The sequence below is a fragment of the Dermacentor variabilis genome, chromosome 4, assembly GCF_050947875.1.
Source record: "Dermacentor variabilis isolate Ectoservices chromosome 4, ASM5094787v1, whole genome shotgun sequence".
Taxonomy (NCBI): domain Eukaryota; kingdom Metazoa; phylum Arthropoda; class Arachnida; order Ixodida; family Ixodidae; genus Dermacentor; species Dermacentor variabilis.
This window is the reverse complement of record NC_134571.1, coordinates 128725149-128752390: the sequence shown is the minus strand read 5'-3', so window position 1 is coordinate 128752390 and position 27242 is coordinate 128725149. Positions and strand designations below refer to the sequence as shown.

The window sequence follows — 27242 nt, the reverse complement described above, 5'->3', positions numbered from 1 at the left end:
GCCAAATTTGATCTCGGTGTCTGTTATACGTATTCCACGAATACGTGCTAAAAGGTGTGCGTGATAGAACGACTCACTCAGAATTTTGCCTGCACATCGACCATAGGCTGTTCTATGTTTCAACGAAATATAGATAAAAAAGGCTCGTTTTCTTGCATTCGTGTTTGCAGCGCGGATTTGGGAAAAAAAAAACACCTACACAGAAGGACGCATGTGGGCTGGACAAGCGCTGGACCAGTCACCACCAGCTGGATCAAACTGGACCAGCGGACCAAACTGGTCCAGCGCTCGTCCGGTGTACTCGTTCCTTTCTGTGTGTAAGTACTTTATAAATTGGCGCTGCAAACATGAATGCGAGATCTAGCAACCAACAAGCCCATCTCACCACTTTGACTGACTAGTTCAGTTATTCAACAACACTATTGGAGCCTCGCATAACCCATGAATATCGGAGAAAATTGAGGGTACAGCACTTTTTTTAAGCAATCGTAATTATTCTAGGAATGGTAAGCTTTCCCCACGCAACACCTGCAACAATGTTCCGATTTCCAATAAATGTTAACTGAATGCCACGTAGAGTTGTTCTCTACTTGGAAACATTGAGTTTAACGGCCGTATACCGCTTATGAGCACTTGCTAAAGTAATTTGTTTCAAGCACTATAAGTTATACACCCGCATTAAAATTCACACGCAAGTGGGTGACAATGTTCTCTTCATTTTCGCCAGACGTGATGTCGGCGACAATCACAGTTCTCCTAAGACTGCGGGCCACTTTTTTCGCAGTTCGTAAGTCACGCTTGCACAGGCACACTCACAGCGCTTGCCTGCGTAATTTACTGCAAATGCTGAAACTAAACCACACCATTAGACCTTTGCCTACAAATCACCGTTATAGTTCGACGAAATATAAGAACTGTGACTCGTTTAGTTGACCGGGAACGCCGTGGGCACTTCGTATAACACATGAAAATATGGGGAAAATGAAGGTCGACAAGTTATTCTCAAAGCTTATAAATATTCGAGAAACGTTACAGTTTACCCTCACAATAAACTTAACATGCTTCCCATTCGCACCAACTTAAGACAGAATTGTGTCCTTACACTGGGAAACAGCGGATAACGGATAACGCGGATAACGCTTGCGAGTATTTGCTGGACCCTTTTTATTACGAAGGTTCTAATTCATCCACAAACTTCTAACTTCGCGTGCAAATAGTTCTTAATGTTCCCCGTATTATCACTCAGTTTAAGCTTGGGTGACAGTTATAGTTTCCCAGGACAGAGGGCTAAATTTTGAACCGTTCGTAAAACATACACTGATAGCGCTGTGGAGCCATTGAAAACGTAATCTACTACAAAATCAATAATTAAGCCACGCGCTTTGAACTTTACCTACACATCACGCATAGCCCCATCCTTTAGTCTCACTAAATATAAACCTGGTACATTGTTTACTTGACCTAAAACAGCCGGGCAACCTGTGGCTTATATCTTTCTCTCGGGATATTGAGAAACAGCTGCTAACGGCAGCATGACGCTTTCGAACGCTTGCTTAAGAAATGTTTTGCACTATCTGTAGTTAACTGACGCTCTTCACACTTGACCAGATATCATTCATAAAATGCTCCCCCTTCTCTCAAAATGTGGACTTTGTGGCACATGAAGGTCTTCCAGACCACTGAGCAGATTGTCTACGAGGTTCGTAATATATGCTTACGAAAAAGGAAGGTTCAGCATTTTTCACTAAGCCTCTAAACCAAGACACTTCAGATTCTTCTTATACATCAGTCATAACATGCATCACATTTCCTTCAAATATAAACTCATTGAATGACCTAGTTTTCTTCTCCTTTCTTGTTTTTTCGTGGGGGGGGGGGGGGCACTCTGAAACCACGCATGTAAGATTTTCGATCACTTCTAGTCGCACTAACAGCTTCTCTCTAACATAATGTGGAGTTGGCATCATTTAAAGTGAAGTGGGCGGTTTCATAGCTACGAGTCATCTACGCAGGCCGTAGCGCTCACCATTGCAATGGCATCCACCTCCGGAACTTCGCCCACCTGTGGGAGGCACTCGAAGGCGTCGAAGTAAAACCACTGCTGGATCGGCGTGAACTTGCCACTGCACGCCTACAACAAGGAAACAACAACATTAATCGGAGCGACGCAAGTCGCTGTGAAAACCATTCCGGTGGTGACATATATTGAGTGGTACGCGTTTACTTCTGTCATCGCAATTTTTCGATTAAGGAAGCACGTCGGTTGAGACAGTATTCGCTCTAACGTGGGACTACCGATCAATATTGTTTACATGGGGTTCCTTAACGGGGACTCCATGTACACGAGAGTTTTTTTTTTCCATTTCATCCCTAACAAGATGCGGCCGCACAGCGGCCGAAAATCGATCCCACCACCTCGTGCTCAGCAGCAATGTTACCGCAGGGGCATGAGTGAAATTGCTGGTCGGTCTGCAAGCTCGGTCGTCTGAAGCTTTAGCAAACATGCGTACAAGCGCTACAACGCAGGACGCGAGTCATGCTTTTGCAGCACGGGTGCTACCCAGTTCAGAAATGGGACTGACGTGACCACTAAAATTATTAGCCCTTGCGAAAACTTCCACTGTTAAAAAAAAGAGGGGGGGGGGAGAGGGGGGCTGTCGACGCTAGAAAAGACAAGGCCGACGTTTATGATGGTTCAAATGGTTATATGATTATATGTTGAATATATATCTCTATTCTGTCTCTTTGTCTATTTTTCGTGTTCATTACTATTTCATTTCGTATTTTCGTATTTCATGCGCGAATGTGCAGACCTTCGTCTTCTTTAGCGTCGAAACTACATTTGTCATTTCTTGTGAATTGAGGGCACGTTAAACATCCCCAGGTGGTGGTCAAATTCATTCCGGAGTTTACCATTACGGCGTGCCTCACAATCAAATCGTGGTTTTAGAACGTAAACCCTAGAATTAATTCAGGTTGGCCCTTCTTTTACTGGAAGTTGTTGCAAGGTAGTCAGATCGCAGCTACTTCAAGCCCATGTTAAGTCAGCAAAGAAGACCTTGTCTTTAAAAGCACGCAAAGTTTACGCGCGCGGCGAGAGCTCGGGGCACGTGGGAACATCCGGGATACGAGTGTAAGCTAGCGTATACTCAACAGACGGCTCTAGCAATAAATATTGCGCAATGTATGAACCCGGATGTTTCCGGCTAATTATACTCATTTTTGTTAGTAATCTTCGTTACTGAATACTGTTGCGTGTTCTCGGCATGAAGAGGTATATTCGATACCGAGATCACGTTCATGCGACATCTACAAATGACCTAACCAACCATTTCTTTGGTAGTGGTTACAAGATAGCCAGATCCCAGACACGCTAAGCCAATGTGAAGTCAGCAGAGAACGAAATGCCTTCAAAAATTTGGCAGTTTCCCCCGAAGGGGAGCGAAGTAGTGATAACGAGATCAAGCCTTATATTTATCGCGTTCGAACTTCTCAGATGGTGTTCTAACGATATGCGCGGGTGTGACGGGTTGGCGCGACGCAAAAAATTATGGGGTTTTACGTGCCAAAACCACATTCTGATTATGAGGCACGCCGTAGTGGAGGACTCCGGAAATTTCGACCACCTGGGGTTCTTTAACGTGCACCTAAATCTAAGTACATGGGTGTTTTGGCATTTCGCCCCCATCGAAATGCGGCCGCCGTGGCCGGGATTCGAACCCGCGACCTCGTGCTCAGCAGCCTAACACCATAGCCACAGAGCAACCACGGCGGGTGTGAGGGCGCGACGCAGTACACATCGCAACTCCTGCTGGTCAGAAGGTACAAGCCCCCTGGCAGCTATACCAGGCGTCTCACGACGCTCAGGTGAGGAGGGGCGCCGCCAGTGGCCCTGGAGGTGAGGTGAGGTGAAATGAACTTTATATGATCCTGGAGGGCCCGGGCAGACACCCTCCGCGTCTGGATGGTACACGAGACGATACTGACGGCAAACAACCGGCGCTAATCAGCATCCAGTGAAACATTAGAGAATCTTAAGCCCGACGCATATTGTCCGTTCCGCTCAGACCAGTGCATACGCGAAAGCAGCTTAGCTAAAACGTTAGTGTTCCTATAGCATGCTTGCACACAATGCTCACGCCCACAGCGAAAGGTAGAAGGCTGTCCTGGGCCTCACCCAGTGATCTCCAATCACCCCCGACTGCTAATCTCCAAGTTTCTGCCCCCATACCGGTAGAATGCAATGATTGCACACTTTTCTTTTCAACGACAGCGCTGAGCTCCCTGTCTTCCTTTGGTAATGTCTGCTGTATGCGCTTTAAGCCACTTTTATTCTTCTGCAAATTACATTCTCATAATGAGGACCCCCTGTGAGTAAATTACCTAAATAAACGTACTCCTTCGCAAGTTCCAGAGGCTGAAAGGCGATCATGAATTCTTGTTTCCTCACCAGGCTATTGAACACTACATTTGCCTTCTGCACATTAATCATCAACCCTGCTCTTAGACTTTCTCTGTGAACGCCCTCCGTCATTCATTGCAATTCGTCCCCAGCGTTGCCGAACAGGTCAATGTCATCTGGAAACCGACCGTTGTTGAGATATTCGCAGTTGATCCGCACTCCTAATCGTTCCCGTCGTTTTACTGCGATAGTAATTACGCGAACGTTCCGGGCGCGCCTTCGCCATTGGTGTCGGCGTTGTTGTGCTGTCCTGCTATCAACGACGCATGCGCGGCGCAGGCATGGAACGTCACAAGGCCTCCAGAGACACGAGGCGCGTTCGGCTGCCAAAAGCGACGAAGCCAAGTGCACGCATCCTATCCCGCACCGCTCAGTCGGCTCTACCGGATCCAGGCCGGCAGTGTTGTGGATTTCAGTGCTGCGGCGTGAACGCTGTGCGCACACGCGGTAGCATTTGCGTTGAGCAGCCGTTTGCGCATCCGGCTGTGGCGAACGTCAAGCTAACTTTTTGTAATCCACTCCTTGCACGCTGACCAACGCCGGCAGTTTTCTTTCGTTCTCATCTCGTGCGTCGTCGAGGTGCGACATCTGCACGCCGTTCGCACGCTCCTCCTTGCAACAGCGTTCGGTGCGCAACGCTAAGCCTTGCTGTCGCTTTCAGTGCTTTGCCTCCGGGAGGAGTTGACATCTCGTTCAGGCAAGCCCACTCCGCTACTCTGTAGAACCTCTCACGTTCCGCGCGTGAGAGACGTTCCATGCGCCGTCGATGGCGAGACAGCACGACGACGACGGCGGCACCACTCCAGCTCGCGGAACCTTCGCACCTCTACAACAGCCTACCGAAATTAACGGTTAGTTAAGAAACACTGGCTGACAGATTTGTTTCATTTTACAGTAAATAGGTTTTACTTCATTTCAATAACCCTCTGAGCGGTTAAGTATTACATAAAGGGTGGGTTAAAGCCCCAGACTCGTAACTGTGAATTTAAACGTTGCAATACAAAAAGACCCTGCAAATAAATACACTTTAATGTAATGCAAGACGCTTACTTCTCGGAACTGGACAGGGGCCGAATTCACAAAGCTTTTCGTTCCTAAGTGCTGTTTTTCATGGGCTGATCACCATCATTAATAATATGTCCTACATCACTATAAGCTGGCAGGAACGCTTTTAGCGTAAGAAAGTTTTGCGACTATGGGCCCATATGTTTAGGTATAAAGACCGAACACACAAGTACTAACGCAATTCTGATGTTACAATTCAATATCAGAGAAGCACATCAACCGAATGCGATCAATATATAAAAAGGCGAAATGCGAAGTGACAGCCTTTGTAATCGCTTCTGTGCATGTTATGGGGGTGATATCACGAGGAAGGCTGTTCCAGTTTGTGGCTGCATAAAAAAAAATGAAGTGACAAGAGTTGATGTACGGACACGCGGTCGGACGACCTGTAGAGAATGGCCAACACGTCGAATATCTGTGGAGTTTAAGATAAGGTGAGCAGTACATAGAACAACAAAAGAAAGAATGCAGAAACTCTATTGGAGTTGTCTAAATATGCGTAAGCGTACCCCCAAGTTTCAGTTGAACCGCCCCCAAATTTCAAGTTGCCCACCCCATCGGGATTTTAGTTGACCCAGCCCCAAAATTCAAGTTGGCCGCACTCAAATTTAAGTTGGCCTTCCCCCAAATATTAAGTTCGCCCACCCCCAAATTTAAGTTGCTCCACATTCAAATTTCAGTCGACAAACCCCCAAATTTCAAGTTGACCCACCCCCAAACTTCGGTTGACCCACCCCTACTATAACCTTCCCCGTCCATTTTTCTAAGGAGTCCTATGTATTCCGACGGGTATTCTCTTTTTATTTTTATTGTTTCAATTGTTCCTTATCTCTTATAAACCTACGAATCATCTACATTAACACCATTATAACGATTACATGTCTTTGGAAATGACGCATTTTTGTGCATATACAAGGCATTACACTTTTCGCGTGACGGGGCTGCGATACTCGCCATAAAATTCTTGCGCATTAAAAGTTGTGAGATGAATGACAGGCTTGCAATGCGGTGATGGAATGACAGAGGTGAATCTGAGATTGCGCTTCCCTTTTGCTGGCCCAGATTCTGTAGACCCAACCGACCCGGTTATGTGCCCTACGTATTACATGGCCTGCCCAGCTCCATTTTATTTTTCTGCCTGATGTCAACTACATTATCTCTCAGTGACCATTTAATCGTTGCTATTTCGAAAGGGCCGACTATTAAAGTGGCCGCAGTATGCGTGGCGAGTGCGTTTACAATCCGTGGAGCAACACGCGTTGAGAGCTCACCTTAATGACTTCCTGTGCGGCAATGCTGCCGATGACGGCTTGCATGGGACACAGGGAACCTGCTGACACGCAAGAGAGCGTAGTGAGAAGCTTCTCGTCCACCTTGTCCAATGGGTCGGCCTGCAAGGCATTCTTCTCCTTCGCAAGCTGGACTACCGCCGCTGCGTCGTCCTGCACCATGGCAATCAGCGGCCTTCGTAAACCAGGCTCTGCGCATCGGCTGATGGTCTTATTACTCGCGATATACGTAATAGTTTTGCTATACTTCGTGAAGTCTGTTGTCTGAAGCAATTCGCGCCGGACGTGTTTCGCCTTATCCAACACTTTAGTTTCAATGGCACATTATTCTCAGTGTTTCCGTGCAGTGGTTCTCATTCGTGTCAGCTTGCCTGAGGCTTCTAATGTGTCATACATCTAATCATGCAAAAAACTCAAGAACGACAAAGGGAAAGAATGCGTGGGGCCGCAACATTCATAAGGGGACTGATCACCAGTGAAGCTGTTTAGGCTGCATAGATGGGCTGCACACATTATGAAATCATACCCATCTGCCGTAACCGCTGCTGCAGCCGCGCCGGCACCTCCGACGCGCGTGACGTTATAACCACAAAAGTTCAGGCCATGTGCACAGGCGCGGTCAGCACACTATTTCCCCCTCTCCCCCTACCCATCTCCATTGCTGCAGCGCGTCGCCAGACTATTTCCTCCTCTCCCCCACTCGTCCGCATTGCTGCAGCGCCGTCGCCACACTTTCCCCTTCTCCCCTACCCGTCTCCGTTGCTGCAGCACTGTCGGCACACTATTTCGCCCTCTCCCCCTACCAGTCTCCATGGCCGCTATCTTGTACACGTTGAAAAGCCGACGTTCGATTTCGCCTCGCGCGATTGTCCAGGCTGCGCCGATATCGCGGCCTAGGCCAATCTAGTCCAATCGCGCGAGGCGAAATCGAACGTCGGCTTTTCGACCGTGTACAAGATAGCGGCCCATTGCTGCAGCACCATTACCACACTCTTTCCCCCTCTCTCACACCCGTCAACTAAAGCCCCTCAAACATCGTAAAGTAGCGGTTAGCTTTGAAGGATGCCGCCTCCTCCTCGCGCGCTCTGGCTGAGGCCGAGGACGCGTCGCTATTGGCCTAATAGCATCACGTGGGCCCTCGCGCCATGCTTAGCGCCATTTTCGCTCGAGAAGCTTCTACGGAGCGGCGAGGAGCGCATGTTGACGCCGTTGCTACGCTCGAGCGGTGTAGGCAGCGTCACGGTCGAGGAGGGTGCGTGAAAAAGAAGAGAAACGAGGAGGAAGGAGGGCGGAGAAGGAGAATGCCGTTACTTTAGGTAGTTTAAGGGGCTTTAACGTCCGCATTTCTGCAGCGCCATCTCCACACTCTTTCCCCCTCTACCCCTACACGTCTTCATTGCTGGAGCACTGTGCCCACAATCTTTCTCCCTGTCCCCTACCCGTCTCCGTCGCTGTTAGTGTTCCTGTATATGCTCCCGCAGGGAGCAGAGTTGCGCATACCTTTTCCGGCACCGCTCGCACTGCTATTCGCCGAGCGCGATCACGTGGTGCAAAATGACGTCAAATAATCAACCGCGCGCTCCGAAGCCAACTTTACGGACACGGCGCCGACTCGTTTCTGTCGGTGCCATCGAAATTGTAATCAGCGGACCATCGAGCGCGCGTAGCAACGATCGGCTCCTGGTTGCAGGTACGGTATTCGAGGACAATAAGTTAATGAATTCGGTGAAGTGCTACGAAGCAGATCATTTTGACACTTGTATTGCAGTATGACGGGTTGCAGCGCACCAAACTGCGCAAATCGCATGGAAGGTGGCAAAGCTTTTCACGCGGTGCCGTGCGGACGGACGACACCGGCCGGCTCCGAAAGGGGCCAGGATATGCGAGGTCCGTTCGCCTTTTTTACAGAGGTGAGTTCGACTTGTTTAAACTAAAGCGACATTCATCTCGATTAACACTCCTGTAGACGCTGAAATGCGTACGCCTGGCATGAGAGATTGTTCAGTTGTACAATTTTTGGTGTATATGTGCAGCGCGACACAGACGCGAAACAAAGAAAGGATGACACGTCTGCGTCGCGCTGCACATATACCCCTATAATGTTAACTTACCAACTCGCTCAATTCTCTTTGTTGCTTATACGATTGTTCTGATTATGCGGCTCCAGAAAAGTGTGTTCAGAACAGAGTGAATACTAGCCGGTGAAATTGGGCCCGCTGCACCATGGCTTTTCTCTGCTCCGTTTTATTATTGTTTTTGTCGGCGTTCTGATTTTCCATGTAAAGTCGATTGATGTCCTGGTGTTCATTGTTTTGTAGTAAGCGAAAACACCGTGCGCTCCCGCTTATAAGACAACTGGGATAGCTACAGCATTTAGCGCCTGCATATATATGTTGCTTGTTCGATCATCCTTAGTCGACGCGTGAGGAATGTGAAATTATTTTTGTACATGTAATAAGCTCTGTTCTATAGAAAATTAACCTGAGTAGTATGAAGAGATAAAGAAAAAATGTGCTGTCATATTACAGTCTGCAATGTGTGAATAATTACTTTACCAGTTTGTCATCTTTTGTGATTAGCTAGTCCAATAAAAATAACCAGTTGTTACTCTTAATAACTTGTTGCCTTTCCAGTGGCTTTGAATTCAGCCCCCCCAAGGCTCCAATAACCAGCACTCATCTCCTGCTGCCACCAGCCATTGCTCATCCATTCCCTTGTACGAAATAAATTTCATCTAGAAGCTCGTGCATCTTGCATCTTTTTCCACTTGCAGACTTGCTGCTACGAAGCAGCTCTTAAGTTTGCGATATGAAGCATAAAAATAAGCTTTGCAGAAGATGTGCGCATGTGAACATTTCAAATGCGTTTAAATTTACGTGTCTGAACCGCATATATCGAGAACGTGCAGCTGCTGTGAACGACGTTTTGTGATGAATGATGGTCAACGGTCACTGACATAATTGCAGGCGCGATAATTCTGTTCGCAACATCCATTATTCGTCTCGTTTTGGCAGCCAAAATGTGCTCACAGAATTGTCTAACACACGTGCGTGACGTTTTCTTTAAACACCCTTTAAAACATTTCTTGCCTTCGGCCTCCGCGAGGAAACTTCACATGCGTGCTCAAAAACGTCGCACCGCTTTTTGTTGCAAGGTAATGCGCTTTTGCACGGGAACTTTTGAGCTGTCTGAGCCACGGGCGTAGTGAGGATTTCATTTCGAGAGATCGAGGGGGTCCTATACTTTATATGTGCATTCGTGCGTGCGTTCGTATATGTGCGTGTATATATGTACACACAAACTAAACATTTCGGGGGCGTTGGTACCTCTACGCCTACGTCAATCGTTGGAGCTTGGCCTGCATTAAAAAGTGTCATCTTGCTCAGCGCTTGCGTACAGTTGCCGCATGTAGCTCGCGACCAGCAGACAAAAGCAAATGGAACACCACGCGGCATTTGCCTCCTGCGCGCGCGAGGAGTGGCTCCACTGCAGAGCTGGATCATAAGCCGGACCTATGCGCAACTCTGCTCCCTGCGGGAGCATATACAGGAGCACTAGTCGCTGTAGCACCGTCACCACACTTTCCCCTCTCCACTACCCGGCTCCATTGTTGTAGTGATGTGCCCACAATCTTTCTCCCTCTCCCCTACCCGTCTCCATTGCTGCAGCGCCGTCGCCACACTATTTCTCCCTCGCTCCAGCCCGTCTCTACAGCTGCAGCGCCGTCGACTCACTTTTCCCCTCTCCCCTACCCGTCTCCCTTCCAGCAGCTACGGCACCTCCGACGCGCGTGACGTTATAACTGCAGAAGCGCCGGCCACGTGTACAGGCGCTGTCGCCACACTATTCCCCCTCTCCCTTAAATGGTAGGCTGCGCGTGTTCCTGTCCACGATACAGACGCAAGCCGCTTAGGGTACCCCCTCTGAGAATGCATGCAGAGGACGGCATACGGGGGCTAGAGATAAACTGCTTCGCTGTAAAAAGTGGAAGAAAAACAAAGAGGTGCACAGCAAAATATTGAAGGCAAAGCCGTCATTTGCAGAGTACCTGCCAGGTGGCGCCACAATACCGCGCCGCATTAGCGCCGCAACAAGCGCAGCCGCTTTGCTAAGGCGTCTGGTATTTGCGCGTTGCAGCTCAAGTTCGTCATACATTTGAAGTGGTGATTGATGAGGAAGAACCCCTACGGCATCGCCACTTTATGAGCCGTGAAACTGCAATACCAATACGCCACAGTCGCAGTTTTATTCAAATAGCCTTTAGATTTTACTTTATCCTCAAGCATGTCGCTAAACTGTCAGTCACCTAAAGGGACACGAAAGGAAAATATTATGTCGAGCTAGATCGATAAGTTATTCATCTAGAAATATATAATCGTTTTCTGTGTCCCAACACGTGTATCACTTTGTTGCATAGAAAGTTCCCGCTGAAGGTCCCGCTGTTCTTTGATTTGAACCACTCACGCATACGCATGAGCTGACGTAGTCTCCACGTGACCTATGCCGCTCTGTGAAATCAGCCTGTGCTGATGCCGCATGAGAGGTACCATAGTCCAAAACAGGTGGCGCCACTCCGATTTCCCAATTTCGTTATTTTTTCGCTTATAGAAGCTCTGTTCTCGCTACACTGACAAATTCGTTATTACAGGAGCGCGATCTGTCAATCCACCTCAAGTTGATATTTTCCTTTAGTGTTCCTTCAAGAGGGAGCCCTGTATGCACTCTCTACCATTCAACAAGTAATTTCCCTCGTACGGTCCACATCTGCTGTGATCGTATAGAGCTCTGTACTTCACTCTACGCTAGCCTCACCGGCATTCAATGCTTCCGTACCATGTTCCAAGGACGCGGGAGCCGCGAGTGCAGCTTGTGAAAGGCGTGTAGAGCCTGGAACCCCAAATGCAGCTGTGCCGGATGATGTGCGTTTGCCGAGTTAGGAGCAACAAACTCTGGGTTCACCATAGATTCCTTCAAGGGTTTCTGAAAAAAAAAAGGCATGAATGGAAACACTGGCATCCACAAGAAAGCACCTCGACGCTCAATAGGAAATCGATACGCACTCCTTAGCAAGAGAGCTTTTCAGTTGAACAAAGAAGAAACAACAACAAAAGCGGGCAGTTTGGCAACTCATTTTCAGGAAAGCTGATGGCGAGAACAATGCCCCAACTAGACTAACGAGACTAATGCACTAACGCCCTTGAATACCTGGCAATGACTTGGTCAAGCTATTAACGAAACAACTCACACTAATTAACCCCCGCACCTAATTGTAACAATGCCCGCACATCGCTATCACCATTTCTCACATCCCATCCATTTTTCAGCGTGATATATGACTTTTGATTATTTGTAAAGATGCTTACATCCTCAGGCGTTTCTCTTTCGGCATTGACATTTTCGGCGCTTAGCGTTTCTCGGCTGTTCACGTCGCAGTTGTAGAACGCGGCACCATGGGGCAGTCGCCCTACCAATGAGCTTGTCGGTAGGCCAATGGATGGCAGGGTGAGGTAGAACTGATTAATTCTTCTTCACCGTGGAACACTGAATAATCAAATGGGTGCCGCTGAAACTGGCAGGTGAAGGAAGTTTACGTGAAAGGGGAACTTCCTCCACCACGTGTATTTCCGCACAACCGCAGTTAATTTAGTAAAGACACACGTTAAGAACCCGATTTCCACAATTGATGTGTATCCGCGCCGACTAAACTGTGTTTCACGTAACAAGAATTAAACTTCAAAATTTCAGTGATGCATTTTAGACAAATGAGACCAGCCGTGTGTTATTCGTATGGTCGTCTCGACTTACCCACGCTATAATATCGAAGTGCGATTAGTTATAGTTAATTACTTGCGTGTAATTATGGAAAATTATAAATGTTTGTTAAGGGCGTAAGTCGCATTTCACAAGCTTTACGGCGAATACAAAAGAACAAGAAACGATAATGTTGTTTGCATCACCTTATATCTTTTACGTGGTTCTTCTTTACCAGGCTCTGTAGGAACCCAGGAAGTATGAGAACGATTCAATGGCGATTTAGCAGTAAATGCAAGAGGAATGCGTTATCGTTACACCGCAGTTCTTTGAGCTCCCGGATCAACGATTTAAACCGCGTTCTCCACATTGCAAAGTGTTTTTCAGGCACTCATCTATGCACGTCCTGCCCCTTCGAGGAACTGACGGGGGTCCGGAGTAGACCACCGTCAGACCACGTGACTGGCTTCCCACACTTCCCACACGTGCTCTTTTCTCCTCTTTAATGCTAACGCATCAAAAATGGTTTCAAAATGACGTCACTGCGTGCTGGCGCAATCTGGATATGCAGTGCTCTCAATCATGTTTCAACAGAACGAAGCCCGCATGCCAGTCGTGAGCAAACGATTATGCCTGCATCCGGGCTTCGTTATTTTTCAATTTATTTACCCTAGTGTCCAAACAGCCTCTGCGAAAGAAACGGACCCATTACGAAGACGCCCACTACCTCTAGCATAAGTTAGGCAAGTAACCTTTCTAATGCGTGAACAAATGTCACTTGTGTATTTCATTACGTCATTTCTGTATCGTAGTGCCCATACACCGTCTTCAGTACGGGCATGATACTTCACGCGACCCACAGAGGCAGCGTCCCTGTTACAGCCTACCCATTTTCTATTCCTTCTTTTTCATATTTGGCAGGTTTTCTTGGGATATTACTTGGAAAACAGAGCGAAAAGATTGGAGCGAAATAGATAACACAGGCTGCAGTGCCCTGAAAAGGATGGAGAGCGCCGTAAAAGATATACGACGTCATAGAGACAACTTTACTAGATGAAAGTTTCAGCGCGCTGTACAACTTTTCAGAAATCAGTTATGCTTTAAGACACACATTTATTTTTCTCAAATGAAGCGCAACTACTTAACTAATCACACTTCGACGAATAGTCTGAGTAACATAATTAAGACGAATAAGAACAATATATGCCGCTGGTCTCGTTTTTTCTAAAATTCACCACTTCATTTTTTGTTTGAGGCTTGCTTCTAGCCACGTGAGGCATGCCGCGATACACGCAGCGTCACGCTCCAGTGGCTACACGGCATGTCGATAGAAATAGCCGCTTACAAACTTGATATCCTTCGGCATCTTAACCTCGGTTGCAACGCCTCCGATGGCGTATTCTCCGATCTTCGTCGCAAGCTTCACGGAGAATGTGTGTGGACCTAAAGGAAAGAAGGACAAAAGCAGGAAAGGTAAACGAGACAGCAACAAGCGGTCTCTGTTGCACAATAACCGCTACAGTATAGGCGATAACGCGTGAGCCATACGAAGCTACCCCCGATTTAATCATCATTACAATATTTTATACCCACTGCAGGTACCAAGGCCGCTTCGCTTTTTCGGAAATGTCTGCAACGCTCTGGAGCATATCTCTTCTACCGGAACGATAAATGTAATCTGTCTCGCGTGCCTTTTATTTGTTTAACGCTGAGCGCATGGTATTTTCACGCCACGAACAGCGTGCACGTATACGAGCAAGACGTATACAGCTTTCCTGTACAGGAAGGTAGAGAGCTCACAGAGAGTTCAAGAAAGGGAAACAACGCAAGATAGATGGCGATTATTATTATCTGGGGACAAAAGGCTCAGGAGGTGCAGATCCCTCTTAGAGTGCGTTCACAACGACACCCAGTGACCTCGTATACTTGTGTCCGTACAACACCGTTATCCGCACTATGCAAACGCGGCAATTTTATCGCAAATTTGAGACACTTGCTGAACTTTGAAAACTTCCGTATCGTAGCACTTCCTGACGCACATACTATGGTTATTAAATGACACCATTTCCGATATTCGGTTTACCTGCGATGGTAAACTGGTTACTAGTTCAATAACCTATAGCTATCCAAAAGTTTGTGAATGGTATAGTTCATCTAGGCCAAGTAGTCACAAAAGACCCGTTTTATTATTATTATTATTGTTATTATTATTATTATTATTATTATTATTATTATTATTATTATTATTATTATTATTATTATTATTATTATTATTATTATTATTATTATTATTATTATTATTATTATTATTATTATTATTATTATTATTATTCAGGAGAAGGAGAAGTTGGTATTTAATAACACGAAAAGCTTGCATATACTCTCCCTATTGCCCTTTTTTACATAGCGTTGTGACCCTTTTTTCTGTTGTATTACTAACTAAAGGCAACAAGAATGCAGGTCTCTGTAATGATCAACGTATCTCTAACGCTACGCTGAGTTTGATGCCTAAAAATTCTGATTTAAGCACAGAAAACGTAACTTCATATTTAGGCCTGTAGTGGTGTTTTGATAAGCTGTCGCGAAGATTGAATTGTGGGTAGTTTAGGGAACGAAGGGCTAATTAATTAGTTTACTAATTCGGTTCTTACTGAAATGATATGTCATTGTTTTTGTACAAGTGTACTCTCCATAGGCAGAAATAACAGCTAACCGGTAGCTTCAATATTTCTTAAAATGAAAGTGTGTCTGAGCCTTACAGAAATATGGCAACTCATGTAACAATCATTCACCAATATTTTTAAAAACCATAACGGTGATATCCTAAAAGTAAAAAAAAATGGCACAGCATTCTAGAGAAAAGGTAGCTTCACTCACATAAAACTTTTACCTCCGTGGGCGGACAGTTATTAATCTCGGGCGTGCCCCTGACCTCTGAAAACTTGACGTAGTCGCCGTCTTCGAAACCATGCCGCACTTTGTCCAAGGTTTTGACCTCTCCTTTCTTGTCGTACGTAGACAGGTGAATCAAAAAGAAGGCGTTACGATGAGCGCATGGGAAGCATACAAAGGCTTAAGTTCAAGGCTTTCTATGACAGCATTTAGCCCCGTTGTTCTAGTGATAGCAATTAATATCTGTGGAATACACGGGTGTGACAGTTACTGGCAGTGTAAGAACTCAGGTAACCGTTACGACGACGCGACGTCAGAGGGTCGCCAAAGAGTAAAACAAGGTTAGTTCAGTCTTGTGAAGTGTTTTTTTTTTTCGAAGACTATATTTGGTGTATTTGGCAAGAGAATGTTTGTTACTATCGGACAAAATTAAGAGCGGCATTTGCCTCTTCGAATTCCGCTCATAAAACGCAGCCCTTGTACTTCAGTTTGACGTCACGGATTTCAAAGTTGCTCGCGTGCTTGAGACATTTTTCTACAAAAACGTTATCAGAGCTCGACAGGCAGAGTCGTTTGTTTCTTCAGAGTGCAATGAGGTCATTGTTTTTTCGACACTATTAACTAGTTCCAGCCGATTTTGTCGACTCCTGATGGCATCACGGCACGCTAGCGCGGTATCTTCAAGCCCGTCTATCGTTTTCTCGTCTTTTAAATGGCTTACTGACGGCTTAACAGTGAAACTTTGTTTTTGCACTTCGTAAGCTCAGTTTACCGATACAGGGGCGCCGTAACGTAAAACTATTCCAAACTTTTCTCTTCGAATTCTGCAGTCAGCCCTCCGCGATTGGTAAAAAAATTTTCGAGCAAGAGCCCCGCTATAGAACACATGCTACGGGAATGCTAGAGACTAATACAGTACGATGCGAGCGAAGCCTCCATCGACAGCCTCCGCGCGCGATGGCAGGCCGCGCTGCACAGCTCGAACCTGCAAGACCAACTCTTGGCAGCCCAGCGGGCCAAGGAAGCCGCCGAGAGGCAAGAACTCTTGGCCGAAACCTCGGCGGAGGTCCCAGCCCACTAACTCGCCGGACTGCAATCGTTCTGATTCAAAATAAAGTTTTCTCACTCACTCACTCGCTCACTCACTCACTCACTCACTCACTCACTCACTCACTCACTCACCTCCCCTGAGCCTGTCTGTCATGCGACGTCACGAAAACCGCGAAAGTGCCTCATCTGATAAGATATGTGAATACTGATTATGCATGATTAGACCGAACTAAAGAAAAACAATAACTGATTCGGTGCCTTTTTTTTTGCCATTAGCTAAAAGACGTCGTTTGTCCAATTGCTACTGGACAAACGTTTTCGGGCTGCACCCCTTCGCCTGTCTGACGCGCGACGTCACAAAAGCACGAGGGCTCACAGAGTCAAGGTGAAGTTACGCGTTAAAGGCGCATTAATATGCCGAACAAAACTGAATTTTCGGACCGCCCCGTTCCGAAAGGAATAGAAGACGGCTGTCCGCCGATCGCTGTGGCACTCTCTACTCGGAGCTGCAGGGGATCATGGATTTATTTGAGTCTAATGAAAAAAATTGCGTGGCACTATAACGTTATCGAGACCTTTCGGCACGTGTACGACATCGCGCTGCCAACTCTTTTTTTTTTTTTTTTGCTGAGCATCCGTTCTAGCGGTATTTCTTGAACTTCCGTTGCACGCCGCCGCGATTTTCGACCAGCCACCGCAAGCTAAGTAAGGGAAGCGGACCAATTGCAGACGTCGGCACCACCCTCATCATCTGGTTATCTACTTTCACTGCGCTGATTCGGCCCCATTGAAATTCTCTCCACTTGAGTGTGCTCCCCGCCTCTTCTCAGCAAATTAGATAAGAAAAGACTGCTCAACGTAGGCAATGCTATTCGCTTTGAAAGCAAAAAAGAGTGACAACCTACAAACGAGAAGCGCGTTTGATTGGGCTACCATGCAGCAACAACTCACAGCTATACAACAGACAGCGGCACGACAACAATTTGCAGCAATACAACAACACTCTAACACTCAGTTGGCAGAACGCATCATGAGACTAGAGGAGCGCACTGGAAGCTCGTCAAAGCCGGCGCTCCAAGAAAACAGCTCATCAGACCCTACCAGATTTGCCAGATTCTCTGGGCTCCCCAGAACCCCATCTTGTGCAGGCATCACCACCCCTTAATAACCAAGAAGGCTCCTCCTCAACATATATGCAGTAAGCGCGGGGGCTCCCCAGGTGAAACCACGGTGTGACAGTGGAATTGCCGGGGCTACAAGAACAAGTATGGATCACTGATACAATACATGGCTACATCAACAAGACCCCCTGAAATCATCGCACTGTAAGAAACGAACACACACGTCCGCCTACCCGGATACGTCACGTATGCCAACGATACAAGTGACAGCATTCCCACCCTGGTTAGTAAGAAGCTAGTTGCCGTTCAACACCAACTCCAACAATCCGAACCGCTTGACATTCTGCTCGAAATTATCCCACGAGCAACAAAGAAGGTGTTTGAATCGGACCGCTGGTACGATCTGTTGGGAACTCGGCGCTGACGCCCGTGGTTGTACCTGGGTCGCAAGCCCCAAGGGTAGCGTTGGCCTGGCGGCCTGGGGTACAACTGGAAGCATCCGAAGGTCCCGGCAAAGCATGAGTCGACTGGTAACAACAAAACAACTTGTTTATTTTAACATCGCAAAGAGTTGGCGGTCAGGTTTGACCGAAGTAGAGAGACGGGAGAGCACTTCACTCAACTGAAGAAATCGGAGCCCTCCTTTTGGCGTCCGGGGGCAGCTGTTTTTATACTCTCGCAGTTGAGGGCAAGAAGGAACCCCTCAAAAGACGAGCACGTGAATGTACAATGGGCTAATGGTGACGCACACTGTCGTAGCGATGCCGTAGCACCATGTCGAGCACGATCTCGTAGCACCCTGTCGTGGCGCTGCGCACGATCTCGTAGCATCCTGTCGTGGCGCTGCGCACGATCTCGTAGCACCCTGTCGTGGCGCTGCCGTTCGGGCACAATGACTGGAACGAGATCCCTGCTTTGGCATCGCCTGTTTCGGGCCCAATAACTGGAATGAGATCCCTGCTTTGGCATCGCCTGTTTCGGGCACAATGACTGGAACGAGATCCCTGCTTTGGCATCGCCTGTTTCGGGCCCAATAACTGGAATGAGATCCCTGCTTTGGCATCGCCTGTTTCGGGCACAATGACTGGAATGCGAGGAGGATCCCTAGGCGGTCGCATCGCCGCAGACGCGCCTGGAAACACCTGGCGATGAGTGTTGCGGCGACGACGATCGGGCCAAAATGTCTGCCGCCCCGCCGCAGTCGCGCCGGCAAAACCACGTGTCGCAGGCGAAACGCAACAGACCGCCCCGCCGGGGGAAGGAGATCCCGATGGACAGGGGACTGCATCCGCTGTCCGGAGGGATGTCGCTCGATGATGCTCATAACCGAAGTCGGGCGTCCCTTGACGTTTCTTGAGCGCAGCGCACAGAGAAGGCCTCGTTCTCTCGTTCAGGTTCGCACGGGACACTGCAAAGTGACTTCGGGAGAGTTCACATTTTTGTTCTCGTTCCCGGCAAGCGTTAGAACTACGCTGAAAACTCAACCGCTCAGTCAGCAAGCACGGCACAACCCTCACTAAGCCCTGCCAGGCTCTTTCCCCTTTTTATACCACTGCCTAGTTCCTTACAGTAGTCTAGCATCACTCAGAACGCGTCCACAAATTGAAAAATTGCACTAGAAAGCATATCATCACTTTGAAACACTAAACAAAAGCAATATGTTAAAAAAAATCCTGCCTCAGGAAGAAAAACATCAGTAACAAACAATTTTGAGGCTGATTCCTACGTTAGGGGCTTCGACTTAAGCCATCGGCGTTACCGTTGAGACTCCCCTTTTTGTAACGCACCTCAAAGGAATATTGTTGTAAAGCGAGGCTCCAGCGCAGGAGGCGGCCATTTTTGGGAGAGATGGTCTGCAGCCATTGGAGAGGGCAGTGATCCGTCTCAATGATAAACCTCGAGCCGGCTAGATAGCATGACAATTTCTGAACGGCCCACACGAGACACGCACACTCTTTCTCGGTGGCGCTATACGCCTGCTCACGACTGGTCAGCTTACGACTAGCATACAGGACGGGGTGTTCTACTTCTCCATTTTCCCGTTGGCACAGTACAACGCCCATGCCTCGCTCACTAGCATCGCACTGAACAATGAACCCTTTTGTATAGTCTGGCGATCGTAGCACAGGCTGGCTTGTTAGGGCACTCTTTAGGGCGCTAAAAGCTCTTTCCTTGGTCTCGTCCCAGACGACTGTTTGAGGCTCTGTTTTTCTTAGAGCATCCGTCAGGGGAGCCGCGATATCAGAGTACCTAGGGATGTACCTCTGATAGTAGCCGGCGACACCCAAGAACGACCGAATATCGGTCTTGGTGCGCGGTTGCGGAAAGTCTCGCACAGCGGCCACTTTTATCTCAGAGGGGCGGCGACGACCCTGACCAATCACGTGACCGAGGTAGACAACCTCGGCCTGTGCTAACTGGCACTTAGGAGCCTTGACTGTCAAGCCCGCTTCGCGCAGGCGGGTTAGCACTGCCCGCAAGTGTGCCATATGCTCAGACCAGGATGCGGAGAATATCGCTACGTCGTCTAGATACGGTAAAGCGAATTCTTGCTGTCCCCGCAACACTTTATCCATGAGACTTGAAAAACAGTATGGCGCGTTCTTCAAACCAAAACTCAACACTTTAGGACGGAATGTTCCCATTGGTGAAATGAACGCCGCATACCTACTAGCCTCTTCTGTAAGTGGAACCTGCCAATAACCCCTGACAAGATCTAGGGTGGAAATAAACTGAGCGCTACTAACTTTCTCAAGGCGCTCCTCGATGTTAGGGATCGGATAAATTTGATCCTTAGTGATGGAATTAAGCCTGCGGTAGTCGACGCAAGGACGAGGTTCCTTGCCCGGTACCTCAACTAAAATCAAAGGGGAGGTATAATCACTCTCACCTGCCTCAATAACACCGAGCTGTAGCATTTTCTTTACCTCAGCCTTCATAATATCGCTCTGGCGGGGTGACACCCGATACGCCTTGGATCGTACTGGCTCTGGGGAGGTAAGTTCTATATCATGAGTAAGTACCGAAGTCCTACCAGGCCTCTCAGAGAACAGACCTTGAAACTCTTGTAATAGCTGGTGTAGTTCGGTTTTCTGCTCGGGCGTCAGCGGTGCTTTACTGATAAGGTCACTAATGACTTGACCGGTGTCTTCCCTGTTCGTCACTGAGCCTAGTCCTGGAAGCTCGACCGGAAGCTCTTCAGGAACGTTTACCATCATGCACACCACTGCTTCCCGTTGTCTATAAGGTTTGAGCAGATTACAGTGGTAAACTTGCTGTGCTTTCCGCTTTCCTGGCAGACTTACCACGTAGTTAACGTCCGACAGTTTCTGAACAATTCGTGCTGGGCCCTCCCACTGCACGTCTAGTTTGTTGTTTAGCGATGTGCGCAATATCATGACCTCATCGCCAACCTCAAAACGACGGGCCCTGGCTGTCCGATCATAATAAACCTTGGCCCTCTGCTGGGCCTTTGTCATTGCTTCACCTGACAACTCCTGTGCCCTTCTTAAGCGTTCGAGGAGCTTAAGCACGTACTCCACCACGACTGGGTCGTCGCCCCTACCTTCCCATGATTCTCGAAGCATGCGAAGCGGAGATCGAAGCGAGCGACCGTACACCAGTTCAGCTGGCGAAAACCCCGTAGCCGCATGCGGCGCGGTCCTTAAAGCAAACATCACCCCAGGCAGACACAGCTCCCAGTCAGTTCGATGTTCAAAACACAACGCTCTCAACACGCGCTTCATGACGGAGTGGAGCTTCTCAACGGAATTCGACTGTGGGTGGCACACTGAGCTGTGTAACAGCTTTACCCCACACCTTTCGAGAAAAGTTGTCGTCAAAGCGCTAGTAAACACTGTGCCCTGATCTGATTGAATTTCTGCAGGAAAACCAACTCGCGCAAATATGGACAGTAGTGCATTGACTATCTCAACTGAGCTGAGTTCTTTAAGCGGCACTGCTTCAGGGAACTTTGTCGCTGGGCAGATCACAGTCAAAATGTGTCTGTACCCCGTGGCTGTTACCGGCAGAGGTCCCACAGTATCAATAACGAGCCGTCTAAAAGGCTCCGTAATGATAGGTACCAATTTCAACGGCGCCCTCGATTTGTCCCCTGGTTTGCCCACCCGCTGACAAGTGTCACATGTCCTCACGAAATGGTCTGCGTCCCGAAAACACCCTGGCCAATAGTACTCTTGCAAGAGACGGTCCTTAGTTTTCTTAACTCCTAGGTGTCCGGACCACGAACCCCCATGTGACAAGCGCAACAGATCCTGACGATAGCATTGAGGCACGACCAGCTGATCGAACTCCACTCCTCTTCGGTCTAGATACTTCCGGTACAGGACTCCACCTCTTTCCACAAACCGCGCAGTTTTCCTGGCGATACCTTCTTTGACATTGCAGCGCACGTTTTCCAGGCTGCCATCTTTTTTTTGCTCGGCTATCAAAGCCGACCGGCTGACTTTTAGCAACCTATCAAGTCCGTCTGACGTAGGCGCGATGAGCAAATCAGTAGATAGCTCTTCTAACTTTCCCGTGTCGGGCGGTTCCTCTCCAGTATCTGGCGCCTTCAACGCTACAGACTCAATTTTATTCAGTTCGGGCGTGCTCTGAATATCAGCTTGCTGCGCCTCTGACCCTTTTTCGTTGTTTGATAACGTCGGCCCCGCAACTACCGCCTTTGCAGCGAGCTCCCGAACCTTCGATCTGGTTAAGGCCTGAACACTAGCTTCACCAAACAAAAGCCCCTTCTCGCGCAGGAGGTGATCGGACCTGTTTGAAAATAGGTACGGGTACTGGGGTGGCAGCATAGATGACACTGCCGCCTCCGTCTCAAGCGCTCCGAAAGGTCCTTCAATAAGCACTTTTGCTACCGGCAGACACACGCTATGAGCTTCCACGGCTTGCTTGATCCATGCGCACTCGCCCGTGAACATATGGGGTTCTACGTAAGACGGGTGAACTACATCCATCGTTGCTGCGGAATCGCGAAGCACTCGGCACTCTTTCCCGTTCACGAGGAGGTCTCGCATGTAAGGCTCGAGAAGCTTCATGTTCTCGTCAGTGCTGCCTATTGAAAAAAACACAACTTTTGGTGTTGTTTCCGGACACTGCGCCGAAAAGTGACCCGGCTTCTGGCACGTATAACACAAGCGCGCTCGCCTCATCTCGAACCGCTTTCTGCGTTTGGCTGCCGCCGTCTCTTTACGTCTGGTCGGACTGCTTTCACTCGCATCCGCACTACGCGTGTCCCCCTTTACTCTCATGGGTGTGAACTTCGGCCTCTCAAACTTCAAGCCAAATTCACCCTTTTGACCGTCCTTAGCTCCGCGAGCCCGACGCGTCACAAACTCCTCGGCTAGCTCAGCGGCTCTAGCCACCGTACTCACGTCTGGCCTATCCAAGACCCAGTATCGCACGTTCTCAGGTAACCGACTATAAAACTGTTCTAGCCCGAAACACTGCAGAACTTTATCGTGGTCACCAAACGCTTTCTCTTCTTTGAGCCACTCCTGCATGTTCGACATAAGCCTATACGCAAACTCTGTATATGACTCACTTCTGCCTTTCTCATTTTCCCGAAACTTCCGACGGAACGCCTCCGCAGACAGCCGGTACTTTTTTAGAAGACTCGATTTCACTGTGTCGAAATCCTCTGCTTCCTCTCTATCCAAGCGAGCGACTACGTCGGCCGCCTCGCCGGGTAACAAAGTGAGCAAGCGCTGTGGCCACGTTTCCCGAGAGAACCCCTGCTTCTCGCACGTTCGCTCAAAGTTAACCAGGAACAAACCAATGTCCTCTCCAAGCTTAAACGGCCGCATCAGGTCAGTCATTTTGAACAATACTCGTTCTCCTGCACCGTGTGCCTGACTTCCATTACGAGCGCGTTCCATCTCTACCTCAAGACGCTTCATTTCCAAAGCGTGTTGATGGTCACGCTCTTGTTGCTCTCGCTCTTTCTGTTCTTTACGTTCACGCTCTTCTTTTTCTTTTGCAGTCTCCCTCTCTTCAATAGTCTCAAGGCATTCCGACAGCTCGTCATCCTCAGCCTCTAACTCAAGAATAGCCTTTAGCAGTTCTGGTTTTCTGAGTTTGTCCGAGACATCCAGACCCAACTCTCTTGCAAGCTCCAACAATTTCGGTTTGCGCAACGACTTCAAATCCATGGCTGCTCTGAATGCTGCTTTCTCTACTGCTTACTATTGTCTTGCCGCAAACTAACCCGGCAGCAACGACAACCACAATTACCAGCTCTGTTTCTGACACTAACAAAAGCCTGGCAAAGCTCAGAAGAAGAAAGTCCCGCACTCACCAAACCTCGCAGGCAGGAATTCCGCGCAGTCGTTCCGCTGCAGGCAACCAGTCGTCACACAGGGCTCGTTGCACTGCTCCCGGATCGTCGTTGAGCTGCTCAGCATACTGTCAACTGCATCTCTTTGCTGCTGGCCTCCGTTGTCGCGATCTCGCCGCTGGCAGACCGTTGTTTGAAGTCGTAGGCGATCTCACCGCTGCCAACCAGATGTTTGAATCGGACCGCTGGTACGATCTGTTGGGAACTCGGCGCTGACGCCCGTGGTTGTACCTGGGTCGCAAGCCCCAAGGGTAGCGTTGGCCTGGCGGCCTGGGGTACAACTGGAAGCATCCGAAGGTCCCGGCAAAGCATGAGTCGACTGGTAACAACAAAACAACTTGTTTATTTTAACATCGCAAAGAGTTGGCGGTCAGGTTTGACCGAAGTAGAGAGACGGGAGAGCACTTCACTCAACTGAAGAAATCGGAGCCCTCCTTTTGGCGTCCGGGGGCAGCTGTTTTTATACTCTCGCAGTTGAGGGCAAGAAGGAACCCCTCAAAAGACGAGCACGTGAATGTACAATGGGCTAATGGTGACGCACACTGTCGTAGCGATGCCGTAGCGCCATGTCGAGCACGATCTCGTAGCACCCTGTCGTGGCGCTGCGCACGATCTCGTAGCATCCTGTCGTGGCGCTGCGCACGATCTCGTAGCACCCTGTCGTGGCGCTGCCGTTCGGGCACAATGACTGGAACGAGATCCCTGCTTTGGCATCGCCTGTTTCGGGCCCAATAACTGGAATGAGATCCCTGCTTTGGCATCGCCTGTTTCGGGCACAATGACTGGAACGAGATCCCTGCTTTGGCATCGCCTGTTTCGGGCCCAATAACTGGAATGAGATCCCTGCTTTGGCATCGCCTGTTTCGGGCACAATGACTGGAATGCGAGGAGGATCCCTAGGCGGTCGCATCGCCGCAGACGCGCCTGGAAACACCTGGCGATGAGTGTTGCGGCGACGACGATCGGGCCAAAATGTCTGCCGCCCCGCCGCAGTCGCGCCGGCAAAACCACGTGTCGCAGGCGAAACGCAACAAAGGGTACCATGTTTGTTCTAAACGTCTGCTCTCGGCCGAAAAGCGCGCCATCGGTCCTCAAACAGGTTTTGGAGCAAGCCACGCACGCAGCAGGCAACCATCCGCTTCCAATAGTGTGCGACTTTAATGCAGCCCACCCCCTCTGGGGTTATACGTACACCATGTAACACCAGGGGAAACCTGCTTCACAAAGTTATTGAGGACATGGATCTCACACTCGTCAACGATCCAAGGAATAGAACGAGGCTCGGCACAAGTTCAAAGAGACACGAGCCCCGACTTAACCCTCACCAGAAGTATCCCCCAAGCTTGCTGGACCAATCTGGGGGAGTACCTAGGCAACGACCACGCGCTGCTAGCCACCACTCTCCATGGGCTGGAATACAAAGCCAGCATAGGCACTGCTCGCCTCACTGATTGGACCAAGCTGCGGGAGATGAGAAAAGAGCTACGAACGAACAGAGTCAACAGCTTCAGTTAATTAAGGACTGGATAACTCAGCTTCACCAGGATGTGAAGGCGCACACCAAAATGCTTAAAACATACACCACTGCTCCGAGCATCGACGCTCGCTTGCTCCGCATGTGGGAAGCCCGGCGGAGCCTGCTGAAGCATTGGGAAAGGCAAAGATTAAATCGCAAGCTCAAGAGGCGAATAGCACTACTCACACAAGAGGCTGCGGATTACGCTACCACGCTATGTCGAGAAAATTGGCTATCCCTCGGCGACAGCTTGAGAGGAAGACTGAGTACTTCCAAGAGGTGGAAGTTATTGAGGTATTTAATCAACCCGGCCAGCAGCAAAACGGAATCCTACCACAAGATGGCCCGAGTAATTCACCAATTTCAAGGAAACGAGGCGGACCTCCTTTGAATCTCAAAGCCCAGTACTTCCCCACACAGCCATCGGGGCCTCTGCCACCCTACACCGGCACCCCTAACGAGCTCCTAGATGAGGGCATTCATCTACATGAAGTAACAGCGGCGATAATGGGCTTGAGACGCCACACAGCCCCGGAAATGGACCAAATTACCAATAAGGCACTTGTAAATGTTGGCAGCCCCTCGCTACCATAGCTTACCGCTCATCTTAACGAAGTATGGAGGGAAGGAAACCTACCCGAAGACTGGAAAATGGCCGAGGTTCCTCTGATACCGAAGCCAGGCAAGCCGCCAGCCATTGAGTACGTATACGACCGATCTCCCTCACTTCGTGTGTAGGAAAGCTCCTACAGCACATCGTTCTCAACCGGCTACAACCATTCCTGGAGGGCTCGGGGAAACTTTCCAGCCACGATGATAGGTTTCCGTCAGCACCTCTCAACTCAAGACATCCCCCTTCAGCTGAAAGAGGATTGTACCAGTGACACGCAACTCCCCCACGGCTATCCTCGCCTTAGATCTTAAATGGGCGTTTGATAACATCAAGCATACAGCAATCTTACAGAGGCTAAACACGCTGGGATGTGGGGCCAGGACGTATTACTATCTCAGAGATTTCCTCTCAGATAAAAAAGCCATCCTAAAGGTCGGGAACCAAGCCACAAGCCCCTTCTTACTGGGCGGGCGCGGCACACTACAGGGCGCAGTGTTATCCCCTCTCCTTTTCAATATCGCCCTAATAGACCTTCCGCCGCTCCTCGATAACAAACCGGGGTTCCGGCATGGACTATATGCCGACGACGTTACCATCTGATCATCCATAGGTTCCATCGCGGAAATGGAGAGCCACTTGCAGGAAATGGCAAACGTGGTGAGCGACTGTGCTATAAGTCCTGTGGCCTCAGATGCGCTCCCCAAATGTCGGAGCTACTCCTGGTCTCACCGCGAAAGAAGCACGCATCCGACTCGCCCACTATCAACATACCACTGGATGGACACACCATCGTTCCGTCTCAGAGCGTAAAGATATTGGGAATGGTTTTCCAGTTGGGGGGGGGGGTGGATCGCACCAATACAATATTCATTCACAAGCTTAAGAATACAACAGCCCAAGTTACCCACATGATTGGGCGAATAACAACCAAGACAAGAGGCGTGGGGGAGGCGGACACGCTTCGGCTTGTCCAAGCATTCGTCGTGTCTCGAATAACTTACGCTATTCCATACGCACTACTCAACGCAACGGAACTCAACTAAATCAACGCAATGATCAGAAAGGCATATAAGCAGGCGATGGGCCTGCCGATCAGTACGTCCACAGAACGCCTACTACGACTAGGTG

The 27242-nt window shown here is 48.9% G+C and overlaps 1 protein-coding gene across 1 annotated transcript in view; it reads right to left on the bottom strand.

The window, feature by feature from the left end:
• The window catches only part of LOC142578334 (ubiquitin-like modifier-activating enzyme 1), a 111875-nt gene that overhangs the window by 30435 nt on the left and 54198 nt on the right, over window positions 1-27242 (bottom strand). The window contains exons 7-11 of the mRNA XM_075687732.1: window positions 15445-15571; window positions 13913-14010; window positions 11650-11796; window positions 6799-6969; window positions 2027-2131 (exon numbers count right to left, since the gene is read on the bottom strand). Coding sequence (XP_075543847.1) covers window positions 2027-2131; window positions 6799-6969; window positions 11650-11796; window positions 13913-14010; window positions 15445-15571 — 648 coding nt within the window. The remainder of the gene's footprint in view (window positions 1-2026; window positions 2132-6798; window positions 6970-11649; window positions 11797-13912; window positions 14011-15444; window positions 15572-27242) is intronic.